At 33.7% G+C, this 19,679-nt stretch overlaps 2 protein-coding genes and 1 long non-coding RNA gene across 3 annotated transcripts; 2 read left to right on the top strand and 1 right to left on the bottom strand.

Moving 5' to 3' along the window:
- Positions 1 to 348: 348 nt before the first annotated feature.
- Positions 349 to 2,271, top strand: LOC100807066 (uncharacterized). Its single transcript, XM_003527555.5, has one exon. The coding sequence runs from the start codon at positions 349 to 351 to the stop codon at positions 2,269 to 2,271; it is 1,923 nt and encodes a 640-aa protein (XP_003527603.1).
- Positions 2,272 to 8,128: 5,857 nt separating this feature from the next.
- On the bottom strand, positions 8,129 to 12,860 carry LAX7 (auxin transporter-like protein 7). The gene is made up of 8 exons (XM_003527554.5): positions 12,330 to 12,860; positions 12,011 to 12,196; positions 11,777 to 11,889; positions 11,363 to 11,546; positions 11,132 to 11,229; positions 9,545 to 9,752; positions 9,180 to 9,437; positions 8,129 to 8,679 (listed from the first exon to the last, which is right to left on the bottom strand). The coding sequence occupies exons 1-8, from the start codon at positions 12,483 to 12,485 to the stop codon at positions 8,437 to 8,439; spliced, it is 1,446 nt and encodes a 481-aa protein (XP_003527602.1). The 5' UTR covers positions 12,486 to 12,860; the 3' UTR covers positions 8,129 to 8,436.
- Positions 11,363 to 15,783, top strand: LOC102667561 (uncharacterized). Its single transcript, XR_005891920.1, has 2 exons — positions 11,363 to 11,497; positions 15,254 to 15,783. It is a non-coding gene; the product is annotated as an uncharacterized lncRNA (long non-coding RNA).
- The last annotated feature ends 3,896 nt before the right edge of the window (positions 15,784 to 19,679 follow it).

Raw genomic sequence — 19,679 nt, 5'->3', positions numbered from 1 at the left:
TGGTGTACAATCGCTAATATATGGGTGTGGGAAGCGGAGAAGTTGTCCTCCCAAGTACTTGAATCGTCGTCATGGCTGGGTTTGGACCAACCATTTGCACCAACTATATGTATCCATCCAAGAGCTTCCTATTATGGTAGTTTTGAACACAAAAACTTAGGGAGAAAAAACCGTTTAACCATTCCCATATTAATTCTCTCTCACTTCTCTCCGGCGCCGTCACCCTCTCCGTCAGCCTCTCCCCTCCATGTCCCACCAATCAACCCAAGCACCTTTGATTTAAGACAGGAACAATAGAATCCCATCATCAATCAATCCGAAACAGCGTAGTGAGGGTCCGCTGCAAACATGTCGAGCATCGTCAAGGAGATCCTGGCGAGCCCGATACAAATGGCGGACCAGGTTTCGAAGCTTGCGGAAGAGGCCCAGAATTTCCGACAGGAATGTCTGGAACTGAAATCCAAAACTGAGAAGCTGGCGGGCCTCCTCCGCCAGGCCGCCAGGAACAGCAACGACCTCTACGAGCGTCCCACGCGCCGCATCATCGACGACACCGAACAAGTCCTCGACAAGGCCCTCGTTCTCGTCACCAAATGTCGCGCCAACAGCCTCATCAAGAAGCTCTTCACCATCATCCCCGCCACAGCCTTCCGCAAGACCTCCATGCAGCTCGAGAATTCCGTCGGTGACGTCCAATGGCTCCTCCGCGTCTCTGCCTCCGCCGACGAGCGCGACGACGAGTACCTCGGCCTCCCTCCCATCGCCGCCAACGAGCCCATCCTCTGCCTCATCTGGGAACAGGTCGCCATTCTTCTCTCCGGCGCTTCCTTGGACGAACGTTCCGACGCTGCCGCTTCCCTCGTCTCCCTCGCTCGCGACAACGACCGTTACGGGAAACTCATCATCGAAGAAGGAGGCGTGCCACCGCTGTTGAAGCTTCTCAAGGAAGGAAGAATGGACGGTCAGGAAAACGCTGCCAGAGCCATCGGGTTGCTTGGGAAAGATCCTGAAAGCGTGGAACACATTGTCAATGCTGGTGTCTGTTCCGTGTTTGCCAAGGTCCTCAAAGAAGGCCACATGAAGGTTCAAACGGTTGTTGCGTGGGCTATTTCTGAACTCGCCGCGAATCACCCGAAATGCCAGGATCATTTTTCTCAGAACAATGCCATACGCTTGCTGGTTAGCCATCTGGCGTTTGAGACAATTCAAGAGCATAGCAAGTACGCCATTGCGAACAAACACAAATCCATTCACTCGGTTTTAATGGCGAGTAACACAACGAGCGCGCAGGAAGAGGAAGATGATAAGCAGATGGTGGCTCACCCGGGGGCGAATCAGTCAGCCAATCTGATGCACAACGTGGTTTCCAACACAATGGCCATAAAGGGAGCCATGGTGGAGGAGGAGAAAGCCAACAACAAGAAGCAACAACAACAACAGCAGCAGCAGCAGCAGAGTGGGAATAATTCGCAAATGTCAATTGCAGGGACGAGTATTAAGGGGAGGGAATATGAAGACGCGGGGACAAAGGCACAGATGAAGGCCATGGCAGCCAGAGCCTTATGGCAACTCTCGAGGGGAAACTTGACAGTGTGTAGGAGCATAACAGAGTCAAGGGCTCTCTTGTGTTTCGCGGTTCTGTTGGAAAAAGGACCAGACGATGTGCAATCGTATTCGGCAATGGCGTTGATGGAAATCACTGCAGTGTCGGAGCAACATTCGGAGCTGAGGCGCTCTGCTTTCAAGCCAACTTCCCCGGCAGCCAAGGCAGTGGTGGATCAACTCCTAAAAGTAATCGAAAAAGAACAACCGGACCTGCTCATAGCTTGCGTGAGATCAGTGGGAAATTTGGCGAGGACATTCAGAGCAACCGAAACAAGACTCATAGGGCCGTTGGTGAGGCTTCTGGACGAAAGAGAGGCGCAGGTTAGCATGGAAGCGGCCATTGCGCTCAATAAATTTGCTTGTACGGACAACTACCTTCATGAGAATCACTGCAACGCCATCATAGAGGCAGGGGGCGCCAAGCACTTGATTCAACTCGTTTACTTTGGGGAGCAAATGGTTCAGATTCCTTCCGTCACGCTGCTTTGTTACATAGCGCTGCACGTCCCCAAAAGCGAGACTCTGGCGCAAGAAGAGGTGCTCATTGTTCTCGAATGGTGCACCAAGCAGGCACATCTCATCGAGGAACCCTCCATCCAACCACTCTTACCAGAGGCCAAGAGCAGGCTCGAACTCTATCAATCAAGAGGAAGAGGATTCCGCTGAATTTATTTACATACATACATACTTACATACCTACCTCCACAACGTAACCTTCCACTTCCTTTTCTTTCTTTTATTCTTTCGCCCTGCATCACTACTGTATATACCATCAAAATTAGCAATCTTGGGTTGTCGCCCTTGTCAAATTAATTTAGGCTCGTCTTCTTTTGCACTATCAATTACTAGTAGAAATATATGCTTATCTATTATTTTTTTTTTAAGAAAATCTTTTATCCTTTAATTTGTTTGTTTCATTGGATTTCTTTCTTCTTATTGTGTTGTGTGGATGTTTTTAATACACAATTTAGGTTGAATTTTTTTTTAGATGTTTTCAATATTGTTTGTTGTTTAATCAGAATTCAAATCTCTAATCTAAGTAAATCTTTTAATGTAAAATTTTTTGTTACAAGAAATATCAAAATAAAAAACTAATTTTGATTAAAGAACAATCTTAAATTATTATGGTGTTTTTGGATGCCTCTTGGAATCAATCATCTTACCCATACGATTATGTGATTTAACTCCATTAGATTTTAGTTGTCCCATTTGTGTCTCTCATGTATTATAGATATGATTTTAATTCTCTAGGTTTTAATTGTGTAAATTAAATCTCTCATATATCACAACTATGTAATTTATTGCCTCCGTTTATCTTTCCCTGTTGGTATTGAAATAAGATGTATACTTAGGAGACTAAAGTCAAACTGTTAGGTCAAAGTCTTTAGTTTTTTGTTTATACATGATCATCCAACTGATGCAATTAGAAACATAAAAGACTAAAATTATATAATATTATGATACTTAAAAGATAAAAAATACAAATAAACATTTCTTCTTAAGGGCCATAAACTACCCTCAAATATCCAATTACAATTTTTAATGAAGTTCAAGGAACTAATTACATTTTTTTAATTTTAGGGACTTAATTAAAAATTCTCACAAAATTCAAGAACGTAGAACTGATACGTTAAAAAGTCCTGATATTTAGATATACTTATTATTTTAACACGTAGTCAACACTCATTATTAATTTCATTCTATATTTCTTCTTTATCACATTATATCACTTACAGATAATGGATGTACACGTATTATTTTCCTACGTTAAACTTTAAATAAAAGAGTTGATTCTGTGAGTTACGCGAATGCCACCATGAACATTATTCATTTGTACAGATGTGACATGTGAATCAATTTGGTATTGTTCTTACTTGGCTTGAAATCCTTCTTACATGGCTTAATTACAAACAACAAATATTGACACACAATCTTATTCAGGAAACTCACTTTCAACTATACAGTAACAATAAATAGCAACGAATACTTTGTCAGAGACAAATTTTACATTTTTTTGGGTACATGAATGGAAACATCTTTTGTTGCATTTAGTTAAGGCTCGAAATGAAAGTGATTTCCGCAAAAGGAATCCATGAAGTTCTAGCGATGAGACTAGCAATAGTGTTCATGACAACCTCTTCAACTCCAATCACACGAAAATCAAATCATTATACGCTCTTGGCAGTTCCAACATCAAGGCCTTCATTAACATAAGTTGCAAAACACATTTCTTAGCGCAGGATTTATAAAAATTAGGCTTATATCCAATATAACCTGAAGTTTGTAAATGTTAAAGATTTTAAATAATATTTATAAAACTTAAAAAGCCCGAATTATAAAGTAAAAGTAACTTGCTTAAAGTCATAAGCAATCGCAATCAGTTTCTTAAATACAGTTGAAGCAAATTGGCATCATTCCACATTTTCCAACTACGTGGTACACACTTCACAAACTCAATTTTTTGAAGGTATAGCTATGAAGGTCAATCCAACGCAATAACGATTACCCATTATCATAATCTACGTATGCTATAATTTAGAAGCATTTAGACGAATGTTCATCAACAAAACAGAATGATCAAAGATAATGCAGCTACACCCTAATGTGAATCTGACATACAACTTGATGTGGCTCAAAACTTAGAAAAAGAAAATTGAGAAAGAATGTATATAACAAATTGAATTACCAATCTAGTTTTGACAAAAATCAATGTCTGTCTCTGCTCAAAACTTTCCCATCAACGTCTTAATTTTTTTTTGCATTAAATTCAACTTTGAAAACGAAAAAAAACCATTTTTAAAAAAAAATATTTTATATGTAAAGACCAAAATATAAATAATTTTTATAGAATCTAAAACAAAAAATAATTCCAAGCACAGACACTAAATAGCTTACAAGTTGAGTTTGTAAAATATTTCCAAGTCTTGTTTTTTCAAAACTAAGGTTTCAGATAAAATTTCACACTTAAACATAATTGGTACATATAACGGGAGTACGATACAGACTTTTTACCATCCTTATTTTCATCCGACTGGGAGGAGACATGTAGAAATCAGGTGATTTTGTTAGTTAATCTCTAATTTGAAGGATTACTGAACGTTATTTAGCATTTATTTGATTGGCAAAACTGCAAAGAAGCCCAGTATGTCGACATGATATTTATAAAATACGGATTCGAGTGAAGCTTAACCAAACGGTTATACTATACTGTTTCGAGTTGCTTAGCCATTTCACTGGTTAGTAAATCTCCAACTATTATATAATTCGAAAGGAATAAGTTAATGGTTTGGGAAAAATATTTATGCAAATCAAATTCATACTAGAATTCCCGTAATTTCTCTTATCAATTTCTAGAAGCACAATAATGATATACTAGAAGCAATAAGTAAATCAAATTCAGAAACACATTTTAACGTAATTTCTGTATCAATTTCTTTGAAAATAAAATCTATTTATCAACAAATCATTAAGATTCTACTAAAAATAATGAATCAGATTCTCCGATAAAAATTAATCATTAATAAAATTTATAAATATTTTACACTAATACCATAATAATGATAAAAAAATAAGAAAACAAAATCTATTCAGGCCGTTAGATGAAATAGGCACGGCACCCGTTGGATTATAGAGAACAAACAGCACCCATATTTTCTTTTATTGTTCCATTGGAAAACATGTATAACGAATTGGATGACCAAAATTAAATTTGGTTGAGTATCCTCTCTCTTGGCTCAGCCAGGATTGACAAATATACCCACAAACAAAATACGACAACAAATCAGCATTTCCTGCACAGTAAGGGATATTTGGTTTGGTTGTTTTCTGTTTTCATTTTTACTGAAAATAGTAAACGATGATGAAAATGTGTTTGGTTGGATTTCTGAAAACATTTTCAGTGAAAATGAAACAACCAGAAAATGAAAACAATAAATTTTCGTTTTCAGTGTTTTGTTTTGTTTTCAGTTGAGAACAGAAATCTCATTTCGAATAAAATGAAATTGTGGTGACAATGAATATAATTTTAAGCAAATCTAAAAATACAAAAAGACAAAAAGTCAATATATCATAAATTTTCAATATTTTTATTTCATGAAAACAGAAAACAAGAAGTCAAACCAAACTTATTTTCAGACTTTTAATCTTTTGAAAATGAAAACAGTTTTCAGAAAATGAAAACAGGAAATGAAAATGCAAACCAAACACACCCTAATATATTCAAAATATACACAGCCATTCGAACAGCAGAACAATGATATATGCAAACCAGATAATTGAGATTTCAACAATAAGGTAAGGCAGAGCATATTACGTTCACGATGGATATTTAACCCTAGGAAACAGAGTATTTAGCCGATGATGATTCCAGAACCTCACCAAAACTCTCCTTTTCCCTAAGCCCCAAAAGCAAACCAATAATAAATCCATCAGCTAATTGCTTATAATGCAAAACCAAAAATGAAAAAAAAAAAAAACCGCAAAGAAGCCAGTCCCTAGCTAACCCTATTTCTAAAGGGTACTCTTCAGATTTAGAAAAAGAACAAAAAAAAAAAAAGAAACACAAAACACAAAAGCAAGGCCCCACCCATGTCCCTTCAATATCTCTTTCTATAAAGATTCAGATTTTAAGAGGAAAGTTGGCAGTCCAAAAAAAAAATACTATGAGGAATGCTAATCATAATTGATATTTTTTAATAAATTTTATTTAATTGTTTAGAAAGTATTAGAGACAATGTGACTAATATTTCTCAAAATATTAATGAAATGATAGAGATAAATAAGAAATAACACATAAATTTCACTCCAAATGGATTGAATTTATTAGGATTATTTTGAACTCTCAATACAATATAGCGTAAGACTCGTCCTATAATATTTGAGCCCAAATTAGGTGTTACATCTTTTTGGCCCAATGAACCTTGGGTCATAATCAACCTTGCAAATGACAGTCAAGTTCCTAAAATCCTAATAAATAAAAAATCAAAAAATGAACTTTAAACTTTTGTTTATATACTAAAAAATTAAACTTTTAAAAAGTTTAGAAATCTTTACTGCATAAACATTTATTTAAAGATCAGAATCTTTAACTCATTTTCACACCCATTTTATTTGTCAATTGAGGATGAGAGATATTGAATACTTTCTTGTTAAATTTGTAACTATAAGCACAAGTCTCACTCTTTTATTATTATTTCCTTAACCTTCTCCTCATTTCATCATCTTTTACTCTTCAACCATGATCTTCTACAACACTTTCCTCGTGTGATGCAGCCATAAGATATTAAACGTTAGATTTGATTGTCTTGCTAACAGATCTTCTAGTAATTTGTTTTACTATCTTTACAAATTTCAAGATTGGAGAGTCCATCCTTTGATTTTTTTGGCTTAATTTGAAGGTTGAATCTTTCTCCTATATGAAATAGATGGAAAAGGTCTAGCCTTAAAAAATAAAGCTCATAGAAAGGGGAAAGAAAGCAGATATATGTGTGTGAGATGAAAATATAACAAGAATCTTCAAGGATTTCTCCCATGTCCTTCGATGTTCAGTAACCAATAATAATTTTCAAGAGTCCCATTTGTTTTCATTCATTACAGAGTCAAAAGAATCCCCTAACAATCTATTTTTTTTTTCTTTCAAAAATGGACTAAATTTGGGCCTTTTAAGCAACAAAGGGATGCTAGACATTTTTTCCACATTAAGTTCGTAAAATTGGAATAAAATTTGCACTTATTTAAAGCTATCAAAACGGACAATCCATTGTTAGACGGAGGAATCAAAATGAACTAATTTAACCCAAAACGGACAATCCATTGTTAGACGGAGGAACCAAAATGAACTAATTTTAGGCCCAACTCGATCTTCAACCAGGCCACCAAGCTTAATTAGCCTTACTTACAAATAAATAAATACAAAAATTATTCTAGATCATAAAAAATGAAAAGATAAATTTGAAACATACATGTGACTTATTTGATTAGATAAGTAACTAAGAGAAGGAAAATATTAAATATATATTCACTTTCTTGTTTATCTTTTCTACTTTATTATTTCTTTTCCAAATTTTCGTTACATTATTTATCACATTTATTTATTCATGTCTATCATTCTCTTCCTTCTAACCTACAACTCGAAAATAGAATGTATCATAACATTACTCTTAACTAAAAAGTGTCAACGCATTGATGTGTGTTATGGTTAAATTTGTTCTATTCGGTTTTTCGCTTTTTTTTTCATTTTTCGCATGCATGCTATAAAAAAATGCGTACAAGAGATCAGACTTTTCATGAAACATCTGTTTAGACCTTATAATAATAATAACTCACAGATAATAGATCTCAATATTTCTGTTAATTGCGCAACCCTTTCCTGGACGATAGAATATTGTTAAATGATTCATTGATTCTTCACCATATATGTCAGTACTGCAGCAGCAGTCTTATTGTTCTAGGCAATATTAGCAGTTTTTTAGCAACGCAACTCAAAGTAACTCCCCCACTCGATTGGTCTAGGAAATTGCTAGAAATAAACTTTGTGCAACTGTTTTCCACCAATTTGGTGAAAGTCCCAACGACAAAAGTGATCAGCAATTAAACTACCTTAGAGAAAAAAGATAAATTAAGAAATGGAAGAATGCATTGTATGCTGCCAAACGTGAAAAGGGTATGTAATTAATTAGAAGCCAAATAGTATATGACTAAAATATTATTTATCTTTCTCCATAAAATGAAATGTATTGATGATTGAGTTTGAGCTAGCTAGCGATGAATGGGCGGGCAGTGAAGTCTTGGCATGAATGGGTAGCAAGAATTGATGGAAGAGAGTGACAGTAGTCAGTGAGCACGAGGGGAGAGCGCGGTGGCGTTCAGGTGTGGTGGCTCCACGGAAGTGGGTGTGGGGCACTGGTAACATTTTGTGAAGAAACCGAATGTGTCAATCTGGTGAATGAAGTTGACCATACTTGCCCATCCTCCGAATCCAAAGCCTACCACCAGAACCCACACCACCACGAATAAGTTGATCGTGTACGCACCCACCCATCTTCCCACCAACCTCGGAGGTTGCTCCACCGCATTCTGCATTAGTATTATATATATTGCAATTCATCAGCAATCAAATTATATGAATACTTTGTGGAGTATTTCAATGGGAAATTAAATAGTACTGCTACATATCTTTGTAATTAATTATTTCGAATTTACATGCTTTGTTATACTCCTACTATATTACTGTGGTAATTTTTATACAATATAATACTAATATGTTTAATACATAATTTACGCACAAATAAAGTTTCTCTTGATAAAAGCAACAATGCATGCATAATAGTAAGTGTTACAGTTTGCTCAGAATAATAAATGGAATAGTAAATTGTAAGACTGCTACTCAATCAGACTTGGATTCTGACTAATTTCAGTGATCGATCTGTAATGAGATGGCCCACATGCATACTTTATTTTTCTCGAACTGTTCAATTGAATTGCGAGTAGTCCGAGTTAGCATTTTTTTTGTACGCAATTAATTAATTACTTTGTAGCATGCACTTGGGTTGAATTAATATATAGGAATATAGTACCTGTCGGGCAGAGGGTGATTTGAAGGTGAACATGTGGGCGAGGGCGGGGATGATGTAAACGGTGAAGCTGACAAGTAGAGATCCAACGGTGGAGTTGATGGGACCAAAGAAGGGGAAAACTATGGCCAAAAACCATATCGGGATCACCACCGGCAATCTCGCCAAAGCACGCTTGCACAGGCTCCTACACTCGTGTATCCCTATTGCTTTCTCCCACACCAAATATAGTGGCGTGCATGCAAACCCAAATGTTATAAACTGCATGCAAGCAATATCCAAATTAATTTCAATTACTATACATGAAAAATGATAAATATGGATAATGAAACAGTTATTACTAGTAACTTATAGTATTAAGTACGTACCTGGTGGATGAGCATTAAAATGACAGCCATGTCACGGAAGGGTGACCTTGGAAGGAGAGAAAAAGCATTGGAGTGATTTAGAAGCATGTCTCCAAATGCCCAGTATACTGCAGCTGCCGATGGAAGAGTCAATGTCATCACATACAGGGTAGCAAGTAAGTATATGGCCTTGAATTTTTGAGGTTTCCACATCGCGTGCATTATCTCCCTGTGCCACCAACACACGTCTTATTCACTCCAGCAATTAACTTGGAAGAATATCATTATTTTTTTAACAACAAAAAAACCAGCAAAGTTTAAGGAATATTTTTATGTTCTCCTAATTTTCCTTCTTTTTGTAAAGAAAATATTAAATAAAAAACAATTATATTTAACGTGTTGAAAATTTAAAAACATTAATTCAATGTTTTTTTTATCTAACAAGAGAATTAATAAGAAAATTTTGTAGAAAAAAATTAGAATTATTCAAGTATTTTTAAACATAGTGTTGCAAGAAAGTGCATGACAACAATCTGTGTTAGCAAATAAAAAAATAAATCAACTAAACATACTGTAGTTTTTCTTAGCGTTCAATTAAAAAATATAATTTGAAAATATAAAAATAAAATTCGGTTAGAATTAGTTTCTAAAATCAAATTCGAAATCCAATCCAATCCAATAAAAAAAATTTGATTTTCCAAATTTTTTATCCATTTAATATTCAATTTATTTGTTTTTTGATTATTTGGATTGGTATGAACACCCCTAGTCTTACATATGTATGGAGTTATATTTTTAACTACACAAATCCTAACCTTTCAGAAGGATTGGTTTTATATCAAATTTAAAGCATGGAAATCTTTTTGAGAAGTCATCACCGTTAGATTTAGAACTGCACCTAATACAGTTTAATTATCACTGTAGGGGATCCAATTCCAAAAGATCAGAAAGTTTCAGCAACGAAAGCTGGAATTCTCCTGTCCTCATGATAAAAAGGCATTAAAGCTGATCTATTTAGAGAAAGAACCTTGGCTTTCTACAACCAAAAAAGGAACTCAAGGATTCCCCAGAAAAAGGGCACTTCTTTAATTTGCATGCATGCGTAACAGGGGTTTTTCTTTTTGGAAAAATAAATAATAGAAAAGTTGAAAAAAACGTCCGCATCAGAATTTTAATATTCTAACCAAACATGAAAAAGTTACGATTCTCGTCTTATAAAGTAAAAAGAAAGAAAAAAAAAAGCAAAATCAATGGGAAAAGGACTTAAGATGGTAATAGGCTAGCTACATTGTACATCTCGTGTTTAAAAAGTCAAAATTGAATATAAACGAAATGATATTTAGCCCCAATTGCAATAGGTTATTTCGCTTTCCAGTTTGGCATTCATAAGTAAGAAATACTTGCATAATGCATCGTTAATAATTAGAAAAGATGTTGGCATAATATAATCAATTTGAGTGGAACAAAGTTATGCAAGAATTATCCCATTGGCAACATTTATTAGCATAGATGCATGCGTCCTAACGAAGTGGGAAAGAAACAAGGCACTTTTGTCAAAACGTAATAGATACGTATCATATCATATATGAGATGAGATATCAGCCTTACACAGTAACGGCATGTCCCCCAAATGTGTAGAGAATGTTTGTGGCCCCCGTAAAATATAGAACCAATTTGGTCGGACCCGAATGCTTAACCCCCTCCACCTACACAATCATAGTAACATCAAGATCGCATATTATTATAGTAGCCACTAATAAATATAATAATTCATATATATATATATATATATATGTATATATATGCATTTATTTATTTGCAAATCTAAATTGTTATTACCTGGCCGTGAAGGAGAGAGGCAACAGTGAGGTACCAAGCAGTGTAAGTGGTCATGAGGAGGCCAAGAAAGGACCAGATTCTGTAGTTGTGGAAGGAAGGGATAAATACAGTGGTGGCACAGCATGCTCCAAAGATGTAAGTCCAACTCCTCTTATCCAAATTATCATTTATGTAATATATGTTGCTGCACAAAAGTTAATAACCATGTAATTCCTAGCTAAGTTAGAGCACACAGAGTTCTATTTAAAAAAAAAACAAAAAAAAAACAGCAAAATATTTAGAAAAAAATAGTGCAATAAAAATTAAACGTAAATTGATAAACAGTACTGAAGAAAGAGTTAGAGCAAGGATCGATGTAGACTCATACTCACACTGCATTGGAGTTAGAATTGAATTGATAATGTTAGATGATACCTTGCACAAGCTATGAGTTGGATAACAGATCCAAATAGAAGAAATGTGCAGTTGAAGGCCAAGCCCACGTTTCTCCAGTGCTTCCCGAGGAGCCCATCAAGAACCTCAAACCACTGCAATAGTTAAGTTGTAAGTGTTAAAAACAGATAGATACATACATTGAGATCGAAGTATATATAAAAAGTTGCAGAGAGACAATATAATATTTAGAATTTGAGAATGGGAGAGTGGAACCTGGATGACGTGGTTCCTGAAATTAAATTTCTCTCTCTCTTTTCTGGTTCTGTATTCAACGTAGAGTGCGCTAATAAGGTAAGCAGTCCAGCCACCCAGCAAGCCGTAGAAGAGTTGAAAAAGAGTGCCAGAAAGCATTCCCAGCTGGGAAAATGAGTATGGCAACGTTAGCAGAACTTGAGCCACCTGACATGTATATATATGAAAATAATTAAACATCAACTAGAAAAGCATGTAAAGATCTAATCAATGTATTAATTGGAGGACACTAGCTACATGAAATGGAGCATAAGATATTCTAATCACTTCAGAAACCAACCTGGTTGGAAGCACAGTTAAACCAAGCATCATAAACAGAACCACCATGCCACAACAAACTTAATAACCTGGATTTTGCATCCCTAGGCTTCCCTTCGCTTTCCATTTCCTCGTAGTTCCCAACTATTACAGTTTCAACCTCTTTCTCCGATGCCATTTTTTTCTTCCTGATCAATATCTAGATCACTTTTCTATCACACTTAAGGTTGGTGATGAATGGTGACTTGTTCTATTTCTCTAGATGAGTTGCAGTACTGTGGCCTGGGTTGAGATTTGCAAGGATTGGATCGGAGAGGACTTTAGGAGTGGTGGTGGTATATATATACTGATATGCATGACACAAAAGGTTCTCTGTGGCTGTCGAGAACCTTTTTGTATTGCAAGTCTGAAAAGGTTAAGATGAATTTTGTAACCATTTCTTTTTAATATATTCGTTACTATTAGATATAATTTAAGTGAGACATTAAATAAAATATATAGTATAAGTTGCATCCTTCTCTTCCCGCTTCACTAGTTGATTGCTCTATTCTGACATTTTGAAATTGTAGTTTAATTAGCTATTAGAGTAATTTCCTTTGTCAAAAATGTCCTTTTACATGACCAGAACAGGTTTTAGCATCCCTGCACCACGTATGCTTGATTGGTGCCAATATATTATCAATAACACTACTTCCTTTAGTCCAAGCATATTCAGCTAGAAGCTGCCTTTCCTTCAATGTTCAAAACTCATAATAGATTATTTCACCACTAATTTGAACATTTTTGCATTTGTCAAATATTGATTGGTAATATGAGGCGTGTGATGATCCTGCCTCTAAAAGATTTTTATTTATCTCACAATGTTATAACACACTCCTCTGAAACAAAAGTACATGAGATGATGGGGAATAGTTGTTTTGTAAGGCAAATACTTGTTCAAGTAAATTGGTGGACCAATTCAAAATGCCCCACAAATTAATTAGTTTGACCAAGTCAGAAAATTATTTCACCATAGTTTTAGATAAAATTAATTTTTTTATTTTAAAAAATTATTTTGTTCCTTTTCTCATTTAATCAACATGAGATTACTTTCCTTCAACAGTGGTTATACTTGAGTCGTCCTTCAAGAAATTCAAGATTGAAGAACCATAGAAGCATAAATGCTGAAAATGGTTTCGGGTTAGATATATGATTGATGAAACATTTCAATATACGGTTTGAATTGAATTAAGAGGAGTTAACGTCAATTTTTAACATGCAAACTGAGACAAACATTAAAAGAAAAATACATAAATGACTGTTTATTTTAAACACTTTATGTATCAACACCTTTAATTTTTTTTTTATCTTTCTTTCAATTATATCATAAATTTTATTACATTTATATTTTTTTATCTCTTTTTTCTCTCTCTAAATATATGATGTCGATAACACATTGGATATCCAGCAAACATTTTTCATAAGAGAATATTGGATCGATATATATACGCATAAAACAGATCGAATTCGACCATTAAGAGGTTGAAAGTCTACCCATGTATTGGATTTATATATTTTTATATATGTCATCATGAAAGTTAAATACTGCTAACTTAATAAATTATATATAGAGTCCAAGGGTCTTATAAACCACGCGCAGAAATCCCATATATATCTTGCATTTGGATCCTAAAATGTACACAACTTTTTTTATTACGATTCTCTCTTCCACATGTTATTTTTTTCTTACTTGCATAGATAAATAATAAGTTAAAATAATTTTTTTTATGTTTGTAATTTAGTATTTTTTATATTTTTATTCTTATAAATTTATTTTTTATTTTAATCCTTACAAAATATATTTATTTTGATTTTTTATTCTTAAAGTGTTTTAAATAATGTTTTTTACTGTTTAAAATATTTTTTTTATTATTTAAAGTGTTATTTAAAGTATTTTAAGGATGAAAATAAAATAAACATATTTTATAAAAATTAAAATGAAAAAAATAAATTTATAGAGAAAAAAAAATATTAAGATAAAAAATATATTTAAACCTAATAATATATATTATACTCTTATGATCATATGGCGGATGAAGTAGGACATATACATGAATAATATTGTAAGACCATGGTGAAATTAATTATTACATAACATATTTTATAGATATAAAATCGATCCAGAAAAAATGAAAAAAGAGAAAGTAATTTAGAAAAAATGAGAGAAAAAGAAAACAGAAAAAAATCGCTGAGTTTAAATCTTTACAATTGATGTGATTTCAGCTGGTAGGATAAAAAAATATATTTGTTTTGTCTTATAATCATTTGGAGTCTCTCTTTTCTTTACTTTACCCCGTTTCTAAAAGAAAACTTCTTTCGAAAAGATTCTCTTATTTTGTTACCGAAAGAACACAGCGTCCCACAATTTCTTATTTCTTTTTCTGCTTGTAGCTAATATATCAAATACAGTCAGACAAAATAAATAGATAAAGGCAAAAAGCCAAACTTTACTTCAGTTTTGTCATATATTTATTCAGCATTTTCAAACCTTTAATTAAAGCGATCAAAAAGCTTCATAAAAACATTATTTCTCATTATTGGGTAAAAATAATAATTTTCTTTTCTTCCCTTGCTTTTTCTTTCATTATGCTGAAATTTTATGACATTGGCCTATAAACAGCAGGAAAAGTTACCAAACCTTCGGATTTTTTTGTTTATATTCGAATAAGCAGGTTAAAGAAGTCATTGATTATTGTGCTTCCTCTCATATATATGATGATAAACTGACCATAATGATTTACCAATGGTACCGATCCTGCCATCACAGGGAAATAAACTAGAGAGGGATGCATGCATGACTTAAAAACTTAATTACTAGAAATACAGTTTGCACTTTGCAGTAGCAATTCCTACAATTATATATGTAGTCAGTAATTCATCACTATTATTTCATGACTTTCTTTGCAGGCAAGGTTGTTGAGAAAATCCGCTAATTATGACTTTGAAGGTCCTAAAAGCATACTCGGGAAGTCTGTTAAAATGGCCATATATATCCCAGTGCATTTTTAGTCATGCTTTGCAGGCTCTGGGACTAGAAATATTCTCTGTGACTTGTGTCTCCTTGATCACCTCCAGTTTGTTACAAACCTTATACTACTTAGTTAAAAAAAATTCCTAGCATAATAAGCACCTTGCCTCTCATTGATTATTGTCAGCTCTTAATGGTATTATTAGTGTTCCGATATATAGAATTATCTTTGTTATGGATCAATTAAATTTTTACCGTAGTTCATTGTCGGGCGAAGTGGTGGTTAACGTGGGTGTCTGCATAATTAGTGTATTCAGTCTGTTCTGCACGTTCTGAAGCAATTTCGAAGCAAAATGATGGTTAATGTAAATTCCATGTCGTGATTCAATTATGGGTCTTTCCCAGTTGATTACTAAGAATAGATCTACATCATATTTGCGACAGAGCCAATAAAAAGAAGACTAAACTACGTGCATGCCTCATGTGACGAATTGGAGCCTTTATATATATATATATATATATATATATATATATATATATATATATAAATTTTGATATATCTGTCGACAGGTTCAATAAAGACAAATTTTGAGTGGTGTAAGAATTCAACGAGCAATATCAAGTCTGTATAAAGAAAGTTGATGCATACAAATTTTATGAACTCTATCATTCTATAATTTAATTAATTATAAGTAGATAGTCACTAATATATAATAGAAAAACACAATTATATGAATAATATTAATTTTTTTTTATTGAAATAAGGAATGAGTGTTCACAGTTACAATCTAAAGCCTAAGGGATTTAATCAATCATGATTATAGAAAAATCAAATAACATATAATAATACATTAAAAGTAAAAGAGATTGAATCATTACAAATTAGAACTTCAATTATTGTTAGTGTAATTCTTTCTCTCCAAAACTCTTGGAAATTATAAAATAAAACAAAAGGTAGGTTAAAAAGTGTTTCTCAAGGCTATTTATATTAATAAAGACTTAGCAGTCATAAAAAAAGATACATAATGGCCTTGGTAAATCCACTACAACTGTGATTAGAATCATTGACGTTGAATGCTTTGAGGCATTATGGATTTGTCACGGCCCTCATGGGATGCTGATGGCCATTGTTGATTTATCTAGGTAGAAAAAAAATCTCATCTTAAATTCCCAGAATATCCAGAAAACCCCAGGAGTAATCTCACCCTTCCTTTGCTTCAACTCCATTTTTGGTAGATGGTATGCTGAATGATGGAGTGCCCAATGGAGTTAGTCCAGTGTCCAGTCAACCTGATCATCATTGGCATTGACTGGCTCTTGTCTCCTGGGACTCGTTCAATTCCAAGCAGAGATGGCAGCAAATAGCCCTCCAAAGGAAGATAGCAGGGGAATGCAAGAAAGTCGATCTTTTGATAAATCGATGTAGGAATCATAAACATGTTTGCTGTTAATACAAGCTGTTTGTGCATTTGTTATAATCTGTTTTATTCTATTATAATTTCAGTTGTGTTCATAGTTAGGTTGTAGCTAACTGTTGACTGCTGAGTCAGCAGTCAGAAGATAACTTCCATATAAATGCTGTCACTGATGTACGAGGACGTAAGGGCTCATTGGTTTGTCAATTTTCTATTTCCATGTTCACTGTAAACTGAAAAAAGTGCTATGTTTGCCTAAATTTTAGAAAATATTTTGTTTGAAAACATTTTCATAAGCAAAATCAAAATTGGAAAAAGAAAAAAAGTGATTGCCTTCATTTTCTACCTCCTTTGTTCCCCTCCTCACCTTGGTTTGGACTCCCTCCCTTTCCTCACCCTAAAATAAAGTATTGTTCTTCAATGCCCTCAAGAGCACCAGGATTATGCAAAATGGTGACCCTCTACTTGGCTCCATGCTTCTCGACGTCACCTTTTTTCGGCTCCACCTTATCTGTTTTGTTTCATTGATAATATTTTTTGGAGCATTATGCCCCACCAGCAGAATATATCTTACCAAGACCTCTTGGTTCATGTTCTTATGCAAGACTCAATGAAACATGTTTTCTAAATATTGAGAATTTGAAAATGAAAACTATTTTCAAAAAATGAAAATAGAAAACATTATCTCAAATCAAATGGATCCTAAGAAAATCATTTTACATGTTTCCGAACTAAAGCAATTAATCTCAAATTCTCTTTTTCTAACAATCTAGAACTATTCCTATGGAATGGGAATAAACCCGTCCCCCTTTCTCTACTGGAAATGATTTTGTAGGAATCCTAATTGATAAAATATCTTTGAATAAGTATTGTGCGGACATATTTTTCATACATTGTACCAAATTTGGGAATGTGTCATCCCACCTCAAAATTTCTGGGAATGCAAAAATTATTCATGAACCAAATGCAGCCTTTATGGTAATGATTACCTTTGAAGGACTACTGACACTATTGTGGTCATTCTAATTGGATTGGTTATTTTGACTTACAGTAAACCCCAAGCTAGCAAGTATTTCTGGGTAATCGGCTAAGACGAAAGAAAATTCCGTGGACAGCTGAGGAGGAAGATCTGATAAAGGTATCATTTTTCTTTTCTTATCACTTATTCCAACCAGTATGACTTGATACTTTATAAGTAGCTAACAGCATTATGTTTCTGTGCAAGCATCATTCCTCAGACATGTATTTCTTTGCTTCCTCAACAGTTTTTTGATTTAGAACAATCTAATACTGTGTTAGAAAGTTAAAGAATGTGGATCGTCGGACGTGTTTGTTCCAGCCTGAGTTTTGGGGTTTTATGTATATCAAGGATATAAATGTTTTAAACTGTTGTAATAATTGCTTCCTTTCTCGGTGAAGGAGGGAGTGCAGAAGTTTGGCAAGGAATGGAAAAAATTTGGCAATTTGGTTCTCATGTGTTTGATAAGGTTGGTAAGCATTCGACACCAGAAGACCTGAAGGATAAATGGAGGAACATGTGCTGAGCACACTAAAAATCAAAATGAGATGCTTCATCTCAAGTGATACTCGAAAGATTGGTCAAGTCTGTCTGCTTCTGTTCCTCATTCTCATCTGGCTGCCAGTAATTGAAAGTTATATACAATTGGTATTGTCTATACAAGGTTCTAGGTCTATCCTGAGCTACATGCCATTTAAATAACAAGGTTGATTAGCGATTTAGGTTTTGATGTGTTTCCTGACAATTTTGTATAGTTCATTTCTCTTTTTGTCTTCTTCCCTTCTCATTCAATTGCTTCAAATGCTATTAAGTGAGTTGAAAGTTGTTTACGTAAATTGAAACTAACGCTGTATTAGTTAATTAGTTGAGAAGAGTAGAAATAGAGATATCATAAAAATTTGAATTGTTTGGTATTGGTAAATAAGTAAAGAGAGAAATAAAAAAAAAAATGCTAGTCCTACTCGATAGAATTTCTTCATTGTAGAGATGTAAGATAGCCTGGAAATAACCACACATTTTGCTTTCTTAAAAAATCCTTCTTTTATCATTGGTAATCGGTTGTGGTACGTTAATAAGCAATAACCGATATTGATAATGAGTAATTGGTTGCGCTGATTTTTATATTTTTTTTAATATGTTCATAATTGATATCAGTGAGATACAAATAAAAACCCACACACGTTGCACGAGGAAACGAGAGAAAGAAAAAGAATTTAGCACTTCACACTCAAACACCGGAGAAGACTAATAATATTAATAATAATCCATACCAATAGATAAAACTTATATATGTTATAATTGTTCTTTAGTCTTCACTTTTACATTCGATTTTTTCCTTAATTTGCACTTAATAATCTATACAATTTCTTATAAACTACTTTTTAAACTTTCAATTTTTTTTAACCTATAATAACTTTTCACTATTTCTATGTTTATCTTTTTTTTTTGTTTTTTATTTATTTATAAATTTTAGAGAGACACGGGCACAGAGTGACTCTCTATCGCTAGGAATGATAATAAACACATAACAAGCGGTGCATCAATTTTCTTTCAAGCGGTGCAGTTTTGTTCAGGCGGTGCAGCAGCTGCTTTTAGTAGACGATGAAGTATTCTTAATCTGGTTGCAAAATAAAATTTGCTCCAATCATACTCAGTCAAAGTTTCGACTTGATTTATTAAAATGAAAATCATAACAGCTGGATCAATGTAATTCAGTTCATAATACACCTTACATTTGTAAGAAAAGATTTGAATTTGATCTTCTTATAATATATTTTTAGAAAAAAAAAATCTAAATATGACTTATTGTCAACCAAAAAATAACAATTATAACCAATTAAGTTGGATGTACAGTGATTAGTTATGATGTTATAAACTAGTATCAGTACCAGTGAAATTTTTTTGAGACAATATTAGAGAATAATGCACACA

The sequence above is a fragment of the Glycine max genome, chromosome 6 (assembly GCF_000004515.6).
Source record: "Glycine max cultivar Williams 82 chromosome 6, Glycine_max_v4.0, whole genome shotgun sequence".
Lineage (NCBI taxonomy): Eukaryota > Viridiplantae > Streptophyta > Magnoliopsida > Fabales > Fabaceae > Glycine > Glycine max.
This window is presented reverse-complemented; position numbering and strand designations above follow the sequence as displayed.

Coding starts and splice junctions, on each gene's coding strand:
- LOC100807066 (XM_003527555.5), top strand. CDS start 349: ATGTCGAGCATCGTCAAGGAGATCCTGGCGAGCCCGATACAAATGGCG.
- LAX7 (XM_003527554.5), bottom strand. CDS start 12,485: ATGGCATCGGAGAAAGAGGTTGAAACTGTAATAGTTGGGAACTACGAG. Junction 11,890..12,010: donor TCAGGAACCACGTCATCCAG/GTTCCACTCTCC, acceptor TAACTATTGCAG/TGGTTTGAGGTTCTTGATGG. Junction 11,547..11,776: donor CAACTCATAGCTTGTGCAAG/GTATCATCTAAC, acceptor ACTTTTGTGCAG/CAACATATATTACATAAATG.